The following is a 21,042-nucleotide window of genomic DNA, read 5'->3' as shown; positions in this document are numbered from 1 at the left end:
CTCATAAGAAACAGGGCCAAAGAAAGAGACAGATTGTGTTGAGAGCCCAGCAAAGATTAGATAATATGAATTCATAGTAGACCTAATCAATTCAGTTTTGTGACTTTCCCTGGAGACATTTCACATGCCTAGTGCAGGATAAGTAATTGAAGGAGGTTCTCTGGGCTCCAGGACTGGCAAAGGGGCATGGCTGAAGGGTGATGGGGCAAAGAACTCTAGCATACTGAGGAACATGGTGGTAATTATTAACAACAAAGCCTATGCTGGTTTTGTAAAGTCAAAAAAATGAGAAAGGAGAGCATCAACTTTGACAAAAAGCTGAAGATCAAGGTGAAAATAAAGAAGAGTTACAGAAAGAGAGGTGAGGAAGGAGGATAGAATGTTGCCATCAAAGCTGAGGAATTCAGCATTTTAAAAGTAGGAAGTAGAAGAGTTGTTACTTCTAATAAGGTTCAAAGTGTGACCATGACAGTGAGTGACCAGATTAGGGTCTAGATAAAGGTTCCTTGAAGATAAGGAGGTCAAAGGACCAGCAGCGTTATCAAATTAAGATGCCAAGGGGCAGTATGATGTAAACAAAAGAGCACTGGCTATGGAAACAGAGAACTTGGCTATATTTACTCTTTTTTTAAATGTGTGATTTTATTTACTTAATAGTATTTTATTTTCCCCAATTACTTGTGAAGACAAATTTTACATGTTTTTCAATTTTTGAGTTCCAAATTTTCTCCCTCCCTCCATCCCCTTCCCTTTCCCTAGGATGCAATTTCATTTGACTACTTACTCTTGAAAAGGATTTTTTCCTTCTCTATAAAATGAGGGCATTGGGCTACCTAAATTCCCTTTCTAACTAAATTCTATGCAGCTGCTAAGAATTATAACAGGTAGAATGATAGGATAAACCAGAACACCAGCTAAATGATCTAAGGGACCTGCCAACTTGAAAAGAAATAGACAAAAATCCTATGAAGATTGGTTTATGTTTGTTTTTTATATACCCATGAAAATCAATTTCACATGATATCTGAATAGAAGGCTGACCTCAAAGACAGGAAGATCTGGCTTCAAGTTCCATCTCTGTCGTTATACTGACTGTGTGATGCTGGAAATAACCACTCAATCTGTCAGCACAAGACTCTAAGACTGTTAAGATGCAGACAAGGTGCCGATGTGCACTGTTGAAGGGAGTTTCCCACATGGGAGTTCGATATACTAAAGAAATCACAGATTCAATCCCTTATCCCTATGCCTACTGCCTAACATGGAGTCTGGCACATAACAGGTACTTAATAAGTGTTTGGTGATTAATTGATCAAGGATGGTAAAAGAGTGTCACAGAGATCATGACAAGAACAAGGACAGGAGGGGGCTAGGAGTAAAATGCATGAATGAACTTCAAAAAGAAAGAGGTCACTGTGATAGTGGCAGAACAGGGAAATAAAGAATATGCCCGTCCATGTCTCCCTCTTGCCCCATGAATTGGGGCCAGGGTGGCGGGGGAGCTGTAGTAAAGGATGAGGACAATAGAAGAATCACAGAACCTCATGGAGGTAATGAGCATGGAAATAATGTCAGGAAAAAGTCAAGTTCAAGTTAATATTATTAATAGCACTGATACTTATAAATATTCATAACTAATATTCATAATAATATTCATTAAATATATTAACATTGCATTAATGTTAACATTATTAACAATGAACACATCTATACAATTGTCTGCTACATAATTAATATGAACTGTTAGTGATATAACACGTAATTTTATTTATATGGAATAGAACAATAACAAGGACTGTAGGGAAGTAGGCGGTGCAGTGGATAGCGCTGGGCCTGGAGTCAAAATGACAGGATTTCAAATCCAGCCTCAGACACACACTCTAGCTGTGTGAACCTGGGCAAGTCACTTGAACCTGTTTGCCTCAGTTTCCTCATCTGTACAATGAGCTGGAGAAGGAAATGGCAAACCACTCCAGTATCTTTGCCAAGAAAACTCCCAAAGGAGTCACAAAGAGTCAGGCACAACTACCATGACTGAACCGTGACAACAGAAACAACATTTATGAGGCCAGACCTGTGATTTCGCTGGCCTATAGGGAACTCTGGTGAGGAAACTACCCCTTACCAACAGAGACCTTCCACATTCTACTAGAGAACGACCTGGGGCACTGAGAAGTGAAGGGGCTTACCCATGGCCACAAGGCCAGTAGGGTGTCTAGTCCGGTGCTTTCTTTATTACTAATTATTATTATTGATGCTAATAACAAAAGCAAGTCAGTAAGCCTTGCTAATCAGGGAAGCTGAGGCTGGAGGATCCCTTGAGTTCCAGGACTCTGAACTGTGTGTCAGCAATAAGTTTACCACTAATATGGTGACTCCCTTGGCCCAGGAGGTCACCAGGTTATGGAAGGCACCAGTTGTTCTAGCCTTGGAAAAATGGAGTAGGGTAAGCTTCAGCACAGGGATTGGCCATGAGCATCCACTGCACTTCCATCCCTAGTGAAAGAGGGAGATATTTTAATAATGATGGCGGTGACAATAATGAATAATAATAGTAATGACAGTAGTATTACGTAGTAGATAGAGCTGAGTTACCTCAGAGCCAGGAGCACCTGGATTTAAGTCCCACTTCTAACACACATTACCTGTATCACCCTGTATAAGTCACTTAGCTAATGTCTCAGTGCTCCAGGAAATTCTCTAAAACTTTACATGGCAGAGAAAGCACTAAGCTCTACTGGGAGAGGGAGTCTGCTCATCTAGGAGTTTTCCATCTAACAATAAAACCATAGGTCCAATCCCTACCTATTAATGATACATGAACAACTGCCTTATATCTATATAGCACTTCAAAGTTTACAAGGTAACTTCCCCAAAGGCTGTGAGGTGGTAGCATAAGTATTACTATTAATTTATAGATAAGAAAGGAGATAGAAAAAAAAAACTCTGGTAGAAAAGGTAGGGAATGCTTCCAGTTTTCTCTGAACACCATAAAATGACTTCTCACAATAGATCTCAAAACACTTTTTTCAAAAGATAGACTAGTTATTAAAGCCAGAAAATTCTATATTTCAAGAATCTGAATGAATAGGAGAGATTAGCAAGGAGAAAAATAGAAAGAAAAAAGTAAGAAAAATAGAAAAAAGAAATGTTACTCTAATTTAGAATATTTAAAACCATTTTCTCCTCCCTGGCACACAGATACCCACAATGCTGCAAATTAAGAATATATGTTTACAAACAGAGTGCAATATGCTGATTTTTCTGTCTCTGTGGGACACAGTGAACATACTGCTAGGCTAAGAGTCAGACCTCTACCCTATGCCCAGGTGACCCTGGGTGAATAATAGAACTTGAGGAAACTGAGGCAACAGCCCTAACTATATTACAAAGTTATTGTAAGGATTAAATCATATAAAAACATTTTGTAAGCTGTCAAGTCCCACATAAATACAATTATTTCTATAACAAGCTGGACTTGGAATCAAGAAGATCTGAGTTTGAATCCTGAATCAAACACTCATTTCTGGTGTGACCCTGGAGTAAGTGGTTTAGTCTCCTGCAGCCTCAGTTTCCTCACCTGTAAAATGGAGATAATAATATCGTTTATCTCAAGGGGTCACCTCAAGGATCAAATGAATGAATGCATGTAAAATCCTTTGCAAACTTTAAAGTAATATAATAAATGTCAGCTATCATTACTACTGCCACTACTACTACTACTACTACCACTACTTTTACTGCTACCACTACCACTACTACTACTACTACTACTACTACCACTACTACTACCACTACTACTACCACTACTACTACCACTACTACTACTACTACTACTACTACTACTACTACTACTACTACTACTACTATTGCCACTACATTTTTGATAGGATTTTCCAGGGTTAAATATATAATAACCAGTTCTTTGGGTGTTAACAAAATACTGGAAATCTCCTAGCTTAGAAAATAAAACTTGGTGGATATATCCATACTCTCAATTTGTGGAAAAACAAGATCTTTTGAGTTCCCACAATGGAATCATACAACCTCCAAGACACAAAAGACCTCAGATGGCATTTAGTCCAAGTTGTTCTCAGTGCAAGAACCCTGTCTACAAAGTCCATGACTATTGATTACCTGACCACAACCAGGGACAAAAAAATCAGCTGTTCCATCTTTGGACAGCTCCAAGAGTTTATAAGTTTTTCTTGAGTCAAAAACTGCCTCTCTGCAGCTTTTGTCCATTTGTTCTTAATTCTACCAAGCAGAGCAAGTTAACTCTTCCTGGAGATTAGATTTAATTTGAAAATAAGACATAAGGTGTTCCCTCTGATTCTGAATAAAGTATTTTTTTTTTTTTAGCAAGTAGGCCAAGCTAGAAAACTTGAATTCAGGTAATAATATCAACATTTCTTTAAAAATGACTATAGACATAGAGCCACAATTCATATTTCTATAGGAAGACCTTTTATTTAGATCATAGATAGGCTAGAGAAAGACTTCTTTAGAAATTTTTTTCCAAATTCTTTTCCACATTTGAACTGCAGGCTGAAAAAAATCTTTTCTGTGGACAAGGGACTGTTTTCCTTTTCATAACTCCTATGAAACACTCTTTGATATATTACAGAATACAGCTCTTCAAGGACAAATTACATTCCTTGGCTAGAGCTTAAGTGGCATTATCTTGGCAATCAACAGCTGCTGAATTATGGTAATTTGTATAGTCACTTACCAGGCCACTAAAGACAGCGTAACAATGGAAATACACCGAAACATGAAACTGCGACTCCCAATTTAAAACATACACCATAAATAAAAAAGGCATTTCAGGAAGGGAACAATGGGGCCCCTTAAAAATTCATGTCATCTTGCTTCAAAATGAGCTAATTTACAGTATGTTGCCTCTCTCTGTGCTCATTTTCTCCACTAAATTAAGCAGCTATAACAACAACAAAGAGTTAGGCCCAAAGAACCTGGATTTTCATGATGACAATGAAGGCAAGGGAATAGAGCTTACTAGGTCCATTATAAATACTATCTCACTTGACTTTTCACAACAACCCTGAGAGGTAGGGACTCTCCTTATCCCCATTCTGCAGTTGAGGAAACAGAGGCAGACAGAGGAGTCACAAAACTAGTGAGTGTTTGAGGTTGTATTTGAACTCAGATCTTCATGATTCAATGTCCAACACTCTACACATCTATCTAGCTGCCTCTCTAATTATACCAGTATGAAAAACAATAATAATATACTTTATATAGAACTTCTCAAAGTGCTATAGATTTTTTAATATATATATATATTATGCAAGTATATTTATATGTATGCTTATAGATGGTGTGTATGTATGCACACACACATTATATATCTTATTTGCAAATGTCTACATTACTTGATCTAAGAATTCCTGAGTGAAGTGATTTGGAGTTAGCATTTAATTAATAAAAAACAAAGAATTTCATTTAAAAAAAAGGATTTTTCAAAAATGTTCCAAATGAGTTTTGGTGGGTTTTTTTTTTTTTTTTTGCTGACAGGGCAAAAATGGAAAAAGATAATTAAAATACAAGTTTCTGCCTGTCTTGTGGAATTTAATGTGTTATCCTTAAAAGAACTCATAATTTTCCATTTTAAAATTTTTAAATTAACTTATGCATTTTCACTTTTAGGACTAATAGTTCAACCATATACATCTGTATGTGCCAATATGGGTACATATACATATTTCATTCCTCTTTGGAGATACATATCTAAAACATCTTTGTCTTCTAATATTACCACAAAGATATCCCTGGGCCTGCATGGCAATAGGGAAGGAGTGAGGCTCTAAAACTGACCCCACTTTCTCATTTAAGCCTAATCTCATTTATGTTTTCTATCTACCAAGATGAGGACCGGTTTCCTAAATCTCTCCAGTCTTCAGAAGTGTCGGGCTGCCCAAAATTCCAAGGGAAATTCAATTATCTGGATTTGCATTATCCTCTCTAAATCTCTTTATAAATGTAAATACCTCTAGGAGGAATAACCCGACAAGTCACTAACACCTTACTGTGAATTTATTAGATTACTTTTCTCCAGGATAGGAAGACCTCTAAGCAAAATAAAAACACTGGAGGGAAGGAAAATAAAAATGAGAAAACTGAGGAGGAGATATAGAAAATAACATTTTCCTACTTTTCAATTCATTGTTGGCTCTTAGAACAGCTTTAGAGTGGAACTTCGCTAATTTTACAGATGGGGAAACTGAGGCCTAGGGAGATGAAATACTCTGTTCACGGCTATACAAAGTACAAGTAGCCATACAAAGAGTTCAGATTCAAGCTGTAGTCTATCATTCAAAATGTAGTAGGTATGCCTACTACTGTACTCTGTCTCTCTTACAGGCTCAAGAGATAATGGAAACTTCATAATCATCAACATTTTTGCTTTGTACATAAAGAAACCAAAACCCAGACATTTTAAGAGATTTGCTCAAGGTCACATAAGCAGTAAGAAGAAAAGCCAGGTCTTGAATCCACTTCTGATTACAAACCCAGAGCTCCTGTTTTCAGAAGTATTCTTGAAAAAAGAGCAAGAGAAAACCAAATCCGATCTCTAGAAGTTCCAGAGTAGACTGGATTTCTCAGGATCTCCCCAGGTTAGATGTGTTTCTTAGGAGCCTCTAAAGCTTCAAGTCTGAGTTGCAATTCATATCACTGATGTATCAAGCCACATTTTCCAAACTAAAAGGGTCACCATATCAGTTTAGAGTCCCTGAGCTTATTCTGAAATCAATATGAAAACAGAAAGAGGATGTGAAGAAACACTCCTCATCACACTCACATGTATCTATGTATTATGAAATAAAACACATCCACACCACAAGTAAAACCCCAATGAAGTAAAAGGGTCTGAACCACAAATAATTGCTTTTCACAAAGCACAACTTCAATTTCAGATTACAAAATTTCAAAACCATCTGGGATCTTTATCTCAGCAGACAGGGAGTTTTCACAGAGACACCCCCAACCAAAAGCATCTGCTCAAGGGTTTTTCAGACAAAGGGCTTGGATACAGACATCTTATTTATATAGAGAACCATAGCCACTTGGAGGGTTCACAATCTCAGCAGGTTATAAATAAATAAAAGCCTGATTCCTTGCATGTTAAAGAGCATGAACAATCCTGCTTATTTTCCCACACTTGGTGACAGTCATTGACAACTTGTTTCTGGTATTTTTCCTCTTTTTCATATTTAATGAAGGATTAGACAGGCATGTCTTCAGTAGATGAAGCTTGTCAGTCAATAACCATTTACTGAACATGTGCTATGGGCCAGGCATTGTGCTAAGTGCTAGGGATACAAGAGAAGGCAAAAGGTAGATCCTGCCCTCAAGGAACTCACACTCTAGTGAGGGAAACAACACGCAAACAATTCTGTATAAACAAGCTATGTAAAGGATACATTAGAAATAATCAACAGAGGGAAGGCACCAGAAGCTTGCCTTCACTTTTCCTATTCTTTTACCCTTCAGTACAGTTTGCCCACCCAGCATTCTCACATTGTCTAGTCCTCCTTTTCAGGAAGAAAGGAAATTTGGCATAGTGGATGCTTCTGACATGCCTGTTGGTTGACTGATAAGTCACTAATACCTCCACATGAAAAGAACAGACCAGCAGAGTGCTGGAGCTAGACAGGTCTTCTGAGATCACCAAGTTCAATTTACACTGAGAGAACTGAAGCCCAGAGAGTGTGAAAGTCATTTGGTACCCTGTCATGTACTCCTATAATTCGATTCAACAAAATAAGCACCTGCTGTGTGAAAGGTATTGTGCTAGACACTGGGGATCAATCTGTGAGCATTTATAAAGCACTTACTAGGTGCTCTGGACTATGCTAAGTACTTATGATACAAAGACAAAAGTGAAATAATCTTTCTCCTCAATTCACTTTCTTTTTAATGGGTGAGGTGACATGAACATACATGAATATGTATGCAATAAACACAAATTAATGTAATAGGAATAATAATAGCATTTACACAGCACTTCAAGGTTTGCAAAATACTTTATAAATGTCTCATTTTTTCCTCACAACAACCTTGGCAGTCAGTGCTTTTATTACCCCCATTTTACGGATGAGAAAACTGAGGTAATTTGGGGAGGGCGTCCACTAGCAGCTGGCAGAATCAGAAAAGGCTTATTGTGAACTCTTCAGTTTATTGACTCTGGCCTCCTGGCCATTCCACAGATAAGACACTTCATCTCTCTGCTCTGGGCATTCTTTCTGGCTGTCCTCCATGGCTGGTACCCTCTCCCTCCTTTGCTCGGATTACTGAGTCCCATGGCTTCCTTTGAGTCCCAACTAAATTCCACCTTCAACAGAAAGCTTTTCCCAACCCCTCTTAATTCTATTTTTCTCTCTTTTATTTCCTATTTATCTTGTAATTTGCTCTGTAATATATGTTTTCTTCTTGTCTGCATTAGATTGTGACCTCCTTGAGAACAGGACTATCTTTTGCCTCTTTAGGTGCTTAATAAATGTTTATTAATTGATCAGTTGATTAATTGATTATTCAAGCTGAGTCTTGGAGAAAATCAGGGATTTCTAGAAGTCAAAGTAAAGAGGAAATGTATTACAAGCATAGGAACAGACAGGACAAAAAAATAGTAATGGGAGATGGAGTGTTATGTATATGGAACAGTAAGTAATCCAGTATGGCTGAACTGCAGAGTTCGAGAATGAGAAGAAGAAATTTGTAAGAAATCTAGAATACAAAGACAAAGACAAAAATTCCCAAAGAGATTATGTGCCATCATCCCACATCTGCTATGTCCAAAAATGTGTGTCTCATTTTGTGTATTTATTCCATTAACTTTCAGCTAGAAAGTGAGTAGCAAGCTCTCTCCAACATTAGTCCTCCAGAATTGTTTGTTGGTCCAAAGGTGGGGAACCTGTGGCCCTAAGGTCACATGTGGTCTTCTAGATCCTTGGGTAAAGCCTTTTGACTGAGTCCAAGTTTTATAAAACAAATCCTTTTATTAAAGGGATTTGTTCAGTGAAGTTGGTCAGTGCATTGATCAGAATTCTTAAGTTTTACAAAACTGTTCATTTTTACAATGTTCTTCCTTATTTCTTAAATAAATGTTACCAGATTAGGAGGAGTTAAAAAACAATCGTCTCCCCATCAATTGGGGAATGGCTGAAGATGTTGTGGTATACGAATGTAATGGAATACTACTGTGCTATAAGAAATAACGAACAGGTGGACTTCAAACAATCCTGGAAAGACTTCTATGAACTGATGCTGAGTGAAGGGAGCAGAACCAGGAAAACATGGTTCACAGAAGCAGCCACTCTGTGTGATGACTGAATTTGATACACTTAGACCTTCTCAGCAGTGCAAGGACCTAAAACAATTCCAAAGGACTCATGAAGCAAAATGCCATCCACATCCAGAGAAAGAACTATGGAGTTGGAATGCAGAGTGAAGCAGGTCATTTTCTTTTTTGTTTTTTTTCTTTTTTGTTGTTGTTGGGTTTGTTTTTTTCTTTCTCATGGTTTGTGCCATTCATTATAATTCTTCTATGCAACATGACTAATGTGAAAATGTGTTTAATAGGAATGTGTGTGTAGAGCCCATATCAGATTGCATGCCATCTTGGAGAGAAAAGAGGGCGGGAGGAGGAGAAAACTTAAGGAAGTGAATGTTGAAAACTAAAAATAAATTAATTTTTTTAAAAAAAGAAACAACTGACTCCCCGAGTGGCATGGGGAGTACCCTCGTAAGGAAGGGCACTCCTACCTGGATAGAATTAACTACACAAAATAAGGACAAACCACAGTTTCCAAGCAATTTTTGTCTCCCAGAGGGTTCTAATGGTGTCTCTCTACAGTCAAAATGAAAATCATATTCTATCCTGCCCAGATGTCATATGGATAGAACGAAACTTACAATTATGGGAAATGTACTAAATTTGTAAAGGTCCAGGACTGTACTAGAAACCAAAGCATTACCTATAGAGAGGTTCTACAGAAGATAATGGAGTTTCACTCTGATGTTGTCCAAAAGTCCATATAGTCTTTTTGGACTATTAGAATCTTAATGGGGTCTACTCTTTGGGCCATGTTCTTAAAAAATCTCTTATTCACTCTTTGTGGGTGAGAATAATTTTGTTTCTATCTGTATTTCTAGAGCTTAGTACAAAGCTTGGCACATAATTACTTTGTGCTTGATTGATACTCTCTACTTAATTTTTAACAGTCATCGATAGCATGAATGGATGCATCTTGGGGGCAGGTACTGGTTTGTTTATTTATTTGGTTTTTGCCTTTGAATTCAAAGTGCCTAGCATAAGGGCTTGAAGATAGTAGGTATTTTTAAAATGTGGGCTGAATTGAATGAAACACTGAATATAGCTAATCATAAGGAATCATCCATAGCACCAAATAGATCCATAGCATGCAAGAAACTCTTAGAATGCTGGTGCATTCTGTTCCATGCTATATACAAAACTGGCATTCAGTAAAACTTGTTGAATGAATGGATGATACTGTTATCAGATCTCATGACTGTCTGAGCTCCCCAAAAGTCTAGTTTCTCTTTCTATTTCCAACTCAGTCTAGTTAGAACTTTCCTTTTAAATTCTCTTCATAAGGAAATAATGTCCTCCTGGTTCATTCTCCAGACAGAGCCCCCAGCTCCGGAATAAATCATTCTCCAGGCAAGACTTGACTGCTTAAGAGGCTGAATTCTCCACAGTCTCCATATCCAAATTAGAATTAGCTATTCTCATTTATTTTAACATTCGCAAATGGTATTATTCCTTCAGACCCCAAATAACTCAACCCTTTGGTTCTCCCTCTATCTCATTTCTGCTTTTATCTCACTACTAAGACTTCCTATCATTTACTAGGAAGTTTCTGCTAGGTCGATACCTGGTCTGTCACAAATAAAAATTCCCCAAATTTGTTCATTGACATAGGTTCTACAAAAGGCAGGTTTTGTGCACAAACAAAAGGGATACACAAAACATGCATATAACTGATGAGGCATCACACACATCATGGAACTATAGCAGAAAACGCACTGTACAAAAAGTCAGGAAGAGTGGGTTCTTGTCCTGGCAAATCATTTCACTTCTCTGGGCCTCAGTTTTCTATTCCCAACAATAATAGCCAATATATATCAAGTGGTTGAAAGTTAGCAAGACACTTTACAGATACCTCATTTGAACCTCACTAAAATCATCTGAGGTCAAGATTAGAAGTATTATTATCCCCATTTCACAGATGAGAAAACTGAGGCTCAGAAAGGTTCACACCACTAGTAGATGTCAGGGCTGGGTTCTGAAGAACTTTGGAATTGATTGTAAAACATAGCAGATTCTGGGATAAGAACTCACTGTTTGACAAAAATTGCTGGGAAAACTGGATAACAGTGTGGAGGAAATTAGGCATAGACCCATACCTGACACCGTACACAAGAATAAAGTTCAAATGGGTACATGATTTAGGTATAAAGATTGATACCATGAATAAACTGGAGAAGCAAGGAATAGTGTATTTATCAGATCTATGGAGAAGGGAAGAATTTTTTACTAAAGGAGAGATAGAAAGCATTATGAAATGCAAAATGGATAACTTTGATTACATTAAACTGAGAAGTTTTTGCACAACCAAACCCAATGCAACCAAAATCCGGAGGGATGTAGTAAATTGGGAAAGAATTTTTACAGCTAAGCTCGGGAATAAAGGCCTCATTTCTAGAATATATAGAGAACTGACTCAAATGTATAATCATACAAGTCATTCCCCAATTGATAAATGGTCAAAGGATATGAACAGGCAATTTTCACAGGAAGAAATTAAAGATATCTATAACCATATGAAAAAATGCTCTAAATCACTATTGATTAGAGAGATGCAAATCAAAACAACTCTGAGGTACCACATCACACCTATAAGATTGGCAAACATGACAGAACAAGAAAATGATAAATGCTGGAGAGGATGTGGGAGAGTTGGAACACTAATTCATTGTTGGTGGAGCTGCGAGCGCATCCAACCATTCTGGAGAGCAATTTGGAACTATGCCCAAAGGGCTACAAAAATGTGCATACCCTTTGACCCAGCAATATCGCTACTAGGACTGTATCCCCAAGAGATCATAAAAATGGGAAAGGGTCCCACATGTACAAAAATATTTATAGCAGCACTTTTTGTAGTTGCCAAAAACTGGAAGTCAAGGGGATGTCCATCAATTGGGGAATGGCTGAATAAATTATGGTATATGAATGTAATGGACTACTATTGTGCCATAAGAAATGATGAACAAGAAGACTTCAGAGAGGCCTGGAAGGACTTATATGACCTGATGCTGAGTGAAAGGAGCAGAACCAGGAGAACTTTGTGCACAGCAATGACCACAGTGTGCGAGAGTTTTTTCTGGTAGACTTGGAATTTCGTAATAATGCAAGAACTTCTTAAAAAAAAAAAAATCCCAAAGGTGGTTCTCAAGGCAAAATGCCTTCCACACTCAGAGAAAGAAATATGGAAGCCATTCACAAAATGTAGCAGATCATGTTTGTGTATGTGTATGTGTTTGTGTATCATGTTTTGATTTGTTATATGATTTCTTTCATTTATTTTAGTCTGACTACATAGCATGACTATAGTGAAAATATACTCAATAGGAAAGTATATTGTATGGCAGTGATTGTTAAACATTAAACATTAAAACATTAAACATTAAAACATTAAAAAATAAAAAAAAATAAAAAATAAAAAACATGGCAGAGAGTGGTACAAGACTGCCCAGCATGGCATGTCCTCATCAAAGAAGGTGTTGTGCTCTTTGAGTAAAGCAGAATTGAAGTAGCTCAAGAGAAACATGACATGAACAAATTTAGAGAATCAACACCAAATGTTCACATGGATTACTTGTGCCCGACCTGTGGTTGAGCCTTCCAACTCGTATTGGTCTACTCAGCCATAGTCAGACGCACTATAACTTGACTAACACAGTGATATCATTTTGGGTCTCTGAGAACAGAGTGCAACAGCCAACCAAATGTCGGGGCTGGGGCTTTGAACCAAAGTCTTCCTAACTCCAAGCCTAGGACCAGATCCATACCTGTGTTAGGGCAGAGCAGGAGTTCATGACCTTTTTTATTTTTGTATCATGGACCTTTTTGTCAGTCTATAAAAGCCTCTTCTCAGAATAATGAACCTCTTCTCAGAATAACATTCTAGATGCATATGGTAAAATACATAGGATTACAAAGTAAACCAAATATATTCAAACAGTTATTAAAATTGTTGCTTTTTTAATTCACGAACCCCAGGTGATGAACCCCTAGTGTAGGGGATCTCTAAGATTCCTTCTGGATCTAAGTCAAACACGTGTCCACAACTGACTTAGTTTAAGTGTCATCATCTCATTAACGAGGCTCTCTGGGCACTTTCAGTGATGGAATTCTCTTGGCTGGCAACCTGCCTCACCCTGTATCCCATCCTGTAGCCAGAAGTGTTTTAGAAAGGTTTCCGTTCAGTCAGAGCCTCCATATATATATATACTAACATTTGCCTGGATCTTTCTTCATCAGCCTACAGTGAAAAGTGGTTGATTAAATCCAAGTAAGTACAGGGATTCTTAATGTGGACTCTGTGAATATATTATGTTTTTCATAAATTGATTTCAATATAATTGCTTTTTTTGCAATCTTTTGGATTTTATTTTATGTATTTCAAAACATCCTGAGAAGGGGTCCATATTCTTCACCAGACCACAAAATGGGGTACATGACACAAAAAAAGGTTAACAATCTTGGAAGTTATAGAAAGAGGGGCAATGGTTAGAACCACCCCACAAAGGGTCTCTGTTCTAGTTTAGCTGCTTAGAAATAGCTTATGGTTGAATTAGGAGGTTATTTAAAGGGATTGATTAAAATAGTGTACATAATTTCTCTTCAACAGGGATTCTGATAAAGGGACTTAAGATTTTTGTCTTGATCTAATTTTTATGTCTCTATGTTAATACAGGACAGCTAGGTGGCACAATGGATAGAGTGCCAGGCCTGGAGTCAGGAAGACCTGAGTTCAAATGTGACCTCAACCACTTACTAACTGTATGACCCTGGGCAAGTCACTTAACCCTGCTTGCCTCAGCTCCTCATTCCTGTAAAATGAACTAGAGAAGTAAATAGCAAACCACACCAGTATCTTTGCCAAGAAAACCCCAAATGGGGTCACAAAGAGTCAGACACAACTGAAATGACTGAAAAATAACAACAAATTTCAATGTGAACTCTTAAGTTAATGTTTCTTAAGATCAAACTCTCTGGTCTTCCACAGTGCTGTAGAGAGGGCTCTACATTCACTGGATGGCTTAATAGCCATTGAAATCAGGGATTCTTAACTTCGTGTCCCTGAATACTGGATTAGGATGGAAACCTAGTATGAGGTACTTGGATGGAAAAAAATACATCTTTATTTTCACTAGCCTTTAACTAAAATTTAGCACTTCCTTCAACTATTCATAAATATTCTTCTGAGAAGAGTTCCATAGGATTCACCAGACTGCCAAAAAGATCCGTGATTAAAAAAAGAGAAAAAGTTAAGCCCTCCTGATTTAAAGGATTGCAATCTGCTAGGGTAAAATAAGGAAAAGAACATGGATCTCAGATTCCAAATAAAAGACAGATTTCAGCTTCAAGTGGGTTCATTCTGGTCCTGCCAATCATTAGATCTGGATGACTCCTACCAGCTTCCACTGCCCCAGCTCCTAATTACCTGCTGTGGAAACAAGGCTGGAGAAAATCACAAACTGTGTCAATAACACAGTTAAGTCCCATAATCTCAAGTGGGCCCTCACAAGAGCAAGGCAACCCTTTTACAATTCTCTAATTGATTTATTATCCCACTCATCACAGAGGCTTTTCCAGACCTTTTCATCCCTTGTCAAACTTTCCAAAGCTCTCCATCTTTTCAGATAAGAACCTTGCTTCATATTTTACAGAAAATATGAGGCCGTTCTCTCTCTTCTGCCCTTCTCTACATCTCATATCATCAAGAAGTCTTCTGCCAGCATTATCTGCTACCCACCTGTCTTCCAAAGAGAATCATTTGCTCCCTTCATCAGGGAGACCCTCCAGCCCTGTTCTTAGGTCTTAATGTATCCCCAAATGTTATATCAGGGGTGAGGATCCTGTAGCCTCAAGGCCACATGTGGCCCTCTAGGTCCTTAAGTGAGGACTGAATTAAAAGGGTCACACTTGAAGATCTAGAGGGCCACATGTGGCCTCAAGGCCACAGATTCCCTGCCCCTGTTCTATAACCTTGTCAAAGATCAACAGATTTTTTTCCTTGTCCAGACATGGGGATTGTGGAATAAGGAAAGAGAAACATTTAGGCAAAGTTCACCCCATTTCTGATTCAAAGTCATAATTGCAAGGGCATGTAAGGAAACCAACAATAGAGAAAATACACCTTTTGAGTACATACCTATGATGGAATCCCTCCTGAACACATCTCTATCAAAAATGTAAAAGGACAAGTGCCGAAAACTCCGAGGAATTTCACAGTAAAAGTCTTCTCCATAAAAGGGACTAGGAAAAAATAAAATGAACATCATTATAATACACTCTTCATATGTACTTAATATCAATCTTGAAAACAGTAATTAATAAATATCGTGGATAGTTTAAGTATGGGAAAACTGGTGGTAGGCATAAACATGGAAAAGCTTTTAAATTCATGCTGTTGTTGGTCTGACTCTTTGTGACTCCATTGCGGTCATTACTGGAGCTCTTTCTCCAGTTCATTTTACAGATGAGGAAACTGAAGCAGAGTTAAGTGACTTGCCCAGGGCCACACAGTAAGTAAATGTCTGAGGTCAGATTTGAACTCATGAAAACTGGTCTTTCTGACTTCAGACCCAGCACTCTATCCACTGCAACACCTAGCTAGCCTGTTCAATTCATACTTGGGCATATATCTAAAACGTGTTTATTCTTGACCAACATTCAGTTTACATTTTTCAATCAGTTAAATTTTCAGTTAAATCTACAAAGGTAGTGAGGTGGCACAGTAGACAGAGTGCTGAGCTTGAAGTCTGGAAGCCTGAGTTCAAATCCAATTTCAGATAATTACTAGCTATGTGACCTTGGACAAGTCACTTAACCTCTGTCAGCCTTACTTTTTGAACTGTAAGAAGGACATAATAATAGCACCTACATTACAAGGTTGTTGTGAGAATCAGATGAGATCATATTTGTAAAGAGCTTAGCATACTGCCTAGCGCATAGCTGGCACTTAATAAATGCTTATTGCCCTCACTAATTTCTTCAAATTAAATTTTAGGCAGACCTGAAAAGATTCCCCCCCTACAGAGTTCATCTCCATTTCTGTAACCTCCAAGTCATATGGCTTCCGAGTCCTTAAGGGTGATGTGAATGAATACATTTGTACTACTACACTGGTTCTCTTTGGGCCTGCAAGATCCGATGCTAAGCATTGTATAGCAGCTGATTCAAGAGCTTTCTAAAATACTCATTCAAGTTTACTGGGGTAGGGGAAAGATAACTTCCATAATATGAAAAGCTGCTAGAGGTTTCTATGGGGTGTTATTTTTTCCCAGCAGCCTCACTGACATATTTCAAATCGAAATAAAGCAACACCTTTCAAGTGCATGACATTAAGCCCTGACATTCTTCCTGTCTCCCTATTATTCCGCTTAAACATCCATCCGTGTTATTTTTCCTAGAAGAGGTTTCTCCTTTCTGTCACAGATGATCGCCCCCGTGAGAAAGCCTCCCACCCTTTCGAGATATCTGCCCAGGCATGAGTCAACTCAGCAAATGCAGCAAACACCACAGATGTCAACTTAAAAATAAATCCCAACTTCTAACTAATAAGCTGAAAGCCAGGAGATCCTCTGCTTAAACAAACCTCATTGTTCTGGTCAAGTACAAGATCAGGGATGTATGTAAGAGACCTACTCATTAAATATCTATGAAATCTATTCACTGCTTTCAAGAGAAGATAGATGTATACCTGAGTCAATTCAACTCACGTGTCCCAGCTAAAATTCAGCAATAGCCCTCCTCCAGGTGTGGTAAAGTAGAAAAAACATTTTTCCCCCTCTTTAAGACAGGACAGGGGTTCAGATCTCAGCTCTCTTACCACCTTATATAAGTCACTTAACTTTTTTGGTTCCCAGTTTCTTTTCCTAAAAATGAGGGACCTTAACTATAGTTATCCTTTCCACATCAGTTATCCTTTCCACATCACAGGGATTTGAAGCCCAGAATCCCTGCAATCTGGAAAATCCATGTAAAATTTTTTGGCCCTTCCTTCATATCAGAGAAGAAGCCTGAATTATTATGGCATTAAAAGATAAACTGTTGATATTATACAATACTGTACATATATTTATGCATTTCTGAGTTTCTAAACTTTTTCTGGGTCGTCTGCTGGCCTTTGCATGTTATCTACAGCTTCTGCACAACTCCCCCCAAAATTCCCATTTAATTTCTTATGGCAACCTGAGATACATCATATCCACGATGGGGAAAAGATGAGATATGAAAGAGATAATTGTAAATGGTGCATTCAATACTATCCAGCTCTAAATCCTATGATTCTTCATTCTACCAACTGACTTACTTGCCTAGTTTCTCCTTAGGAGGAAGAGGCTTCCTTCAAGTCTTAGCTAAAATTGCACCTTCTGCAAGAAGCCTTTCCTATTCCCCTCAATACAAGAATCTTCCCTTTGAGATTGTCTCCCATCTACCCTTTAAGTCGTTTTAATGCACCTCATTATTTTCATCTTGTTTTCTCCACAATAGAATGTGAGATCTTTTGGGGACATGGGGCTGTTTTTGCCTCTTTGTAAAATATATCTTCTAAAGAGACTGGGATACCAATACACAACTTTCTTAGTCATGAACATCTAACAGATTATGAAATCTTTTTGAACTCAATTAATTAAGAATGTATGGTTATTTGAAGGGGACCCAATGTCTGCTTTTGTTTAGAAAGCCATTTCTCCATGGAGAATAAAACTCATGATGTGAATAAGATAAGGGGTCTGACCCAGGACAATCAATTGTGTTGTGCATTTAGAAAAATCAATTTACTTACCAAAAAAAATCTATAGGTTATGTCAAGAAAATATAAGCTCTGACAGGTTTTAAAAAGCTAGAAAAAGCCCATGGATAAACTAAGTTCCATGTGATAATAGAGTCTCCTGTCAGTTTCTGAAACATGGGATCACAGACTTAGAGATGAAAGGAACTTCAGAGACAATGTAGTCCAACCCTTTTATTTTAGAGATGAGGAAACTGGGTCTCTCAGACTCACAGAGGTTAAGTGACTCACCCAAGGTCACACAGGTCATATTTCCCCAGCTAATTTTAACCAATAAGATTTACTGTATGATTAATTTTATATTAAGCATTCACTCAGATGAATGAGAATTAAATTGATCACTGATTATCCAATAACATGAGGTCACCTTATCTGAGTCACTGTGTACCTGATTTCTCCATCTTTGCATTCAGACGCTACCAAGGACACTATGAGATTGTGATAATATATGATCACACACTTAAAGATCTTTGGAAGAATGGTAGCATAGAAATCCAGTGGATCTTTTTGGGTTTTTGTTGTTGTTGTTAAAACAGGTAACAAAAGTGATGATTCTTTCTTAATACAAGAATAGAAAAAGAAAAAAAAATAAGGAGAGAATATTTGTAATGTTTGAGTTTTTCTAAAGAAAAGGCATTACCTAATATAGTGCCAGTATAACACAATGTAACATATTATAACATAACATGTTACTGTTCAGTTGTTTCAATCACGTCTGACTCCATGTGATCCCATGGCTCACTGGAGTGTTTTTGCCACTTGCTTCTCCAGTGGCAAACAGAGGCTAAGTGACTTGCCCAAGGTCACACAACTAGGAAGTTTTTGAAGCTGGATTGGAACTCAGATTTTCCTGACTCCAAACCCAGTGCTCTATCTACTGCCCAACACAGATAACATAACATGACATGACATGACAACACAACATAACACGACACCATATAGCATATCTCCTAATATTAGATCTCAACTTTCAATGAACAACATATTATGTTTTAACGTTACACTACACTGTGTTATAACAATATTATCTTAGATAACACCTTTTCTTTAGAAAAACTCAAACATTACAAATATTTTTCTTTTCTTGTTCTTGTACTCATTTCTTATACATAATTTCTCTCTTCTCTAGAAATATAAATGCCCTTGACTAAGGAGTATGACAGGCCACTGTTGTAGTGGAGTGTCACATTTCACTATATTTCGGACCTTTCCGGTCCCAGCTTAAGAAGACCATTTACCCAATGCTCACCTTCAACAGGAAGAAGAAGAATGAAAAATGAGCTTTTCCGATCATTCAGCTAGAGCTAGTAGTGGTCACTAGGTGCCATATTATCATGACAAAAATAATTATGACTGTAGTTTATAAAAACCTCAGTAGTGAATATTCAGAAAACATGTTGGAACAAATTGCTTATTAAATTAATTAGAGAGAACTGAGCCTCATTAATTTTTCTCACCAAGGAAATCTTGTTTTTAACACCATTAACAATGAAACCCTCAAGTCCTGAGAAATTGGTCCAAGATAAATATGAAAACCTTTCAAGATGGATGAATAGCTTATAGTAATATTTCACAACAAGTCACAATATTTATTTGGTTGTAGCGTATAAGAACAGTGCACTCACTGCATTTTTCTGCACTTCACAGAGCTTTGAACATGTCTATGTTAGGCATTACTACAGTACTTGGTCTCCCGCTGAAGTCACTGCCTGATGCCTTACCATGAGAGCGATTCTAGGTTTCAAAGCACAAGCCCTATCAAGTCAGCAGGGCTCAGAGGAAAAGACCCAAGGATGAGATAATAGCTGTAAAAAGTGTTTAGCGCAGTGTCTGGCACATAGGAAATGCAATATAAATGTTAGCTATTACTACGTCAGCTATCCCTTCCACATGATGACTTTCCCCACTGCAGTTCTGATATATTGTGGGTCAGCATAAGAAATTAAATGGGAATTTGGGGGAAGTTTTATGGAAGCCACAGATGACATACAAAGACAACACAGAAAAAGTTTAGAAACTCAGAAATGCATTTAAAAATGTATAGTATTGTATAATATCAATATAGTTTATTTTTTAATACTCTAATAATTTAGATTTCTTCTCTCGTATGCAGGGAAGGCTAAAAAATTATACAAAGATTTTCCAAATCACAGGGGTGCTGTGCCCCTAACCGTCTCTCCCCATGTGAAGGGATAACTATCTACCTCTTTTATCTTAAGATTAGTTTAATTCTTGTCAACACAAGGCTGGCCACAAGGTAATAACTTTATTTTTAGTAGTATCAGCATCAGATGACCAACTAAGAAACAGAGAATATGCAATCCTTATTAGCAGAGGGAGAATTAGCATTCAAGATGTATTCACATCTATGAAATTAGAGATTCTCAAAGTATCATTTTTAAAAGAAACATTTAAAAAAACTAATTCTCAATCATCACCCTTCTGGTGTTTCATCATGGCATGAAAGTAAGGTTGTCTTCTTGAAGGTTATATCATAAGCTATGGTAGGTTTTTACAAAGCTAGAAAGGCTTCCAATATGGACCTAGCAATAGATTCAGGTCTATTATCAGAGGATTAGCTAGCTCACATACCAAGGCACTCATCAATGGTCAACGGAAAGTTGGCCACCAGAGTGATTAAATGTTTCCTACTCAAGGAAATCAATGAGAGTTAATGAAATATATTTTAGATGTGCCACACCAACAAAATCACAGGTTTTTAAAGTCTTCAAGTACCATGGTTACTTAAAGCACCACTTCTTTACGCAGTAAGAAACAACAAATAAGCATGCAGTGTTAATGGGGTGAAAAAGTAAGTGAGAAGGGGGTGTTTTTCTTTAAAGTAAAAAAGATGTATATCTCTGTTCTAGTGTGTCCTTGAAAATAACTTCTGAAAAGCTACTTTCCAAGGTCA

General features: G+C 37.5%; 1 protein-coding gene across 3 annotated transcripts in view; it reads right to left on the bottom strand.

The window, feature by feature from the left end:
- The window catches only part of RASA3 (RAS p21 protein activator 3), a 283,743-nt gene that overhangs the window by 145,293 nt on the left and 117,408 nt on the right, over nt 1-21,042 (bottom strand). For all 3 annotated transcript variants that reach the window (XM_072621862.1, XM_072621863.1, XM_072621864.1), the window contains exon 3: nt 15,483-15,586. In XM_072621862.1, coding sequence (XP_072477963.1) covers nt 15,483-15,586 — 104 coding nt within the window. The remainder of the gene's footprint in view (nt 1-15,482; nt 15,587-21,042) is intronic.

The sequence above is a fragment of the Notamacropus eugenii genome, chromosome 6 (genome assembly GCF_028372415.1).
Source record: "Notamacropus eugenii isolate mMacEug1 chromosome 6, mMacEug1.pri_v2, whole genome shotgun sequence".
Classification (NCBI taxonomy): domain Eukaryota; kingdom Metazoa; phylum Chordata; class Mammalia; order Diprotodontia; family Macropodidae; genus Notamacropus; species Notamacropus eugenii.
Note: the sequence above shows the minus strand (reverse complement) of the source record. Positions and strands in the feature narration are given on the sequence as shown.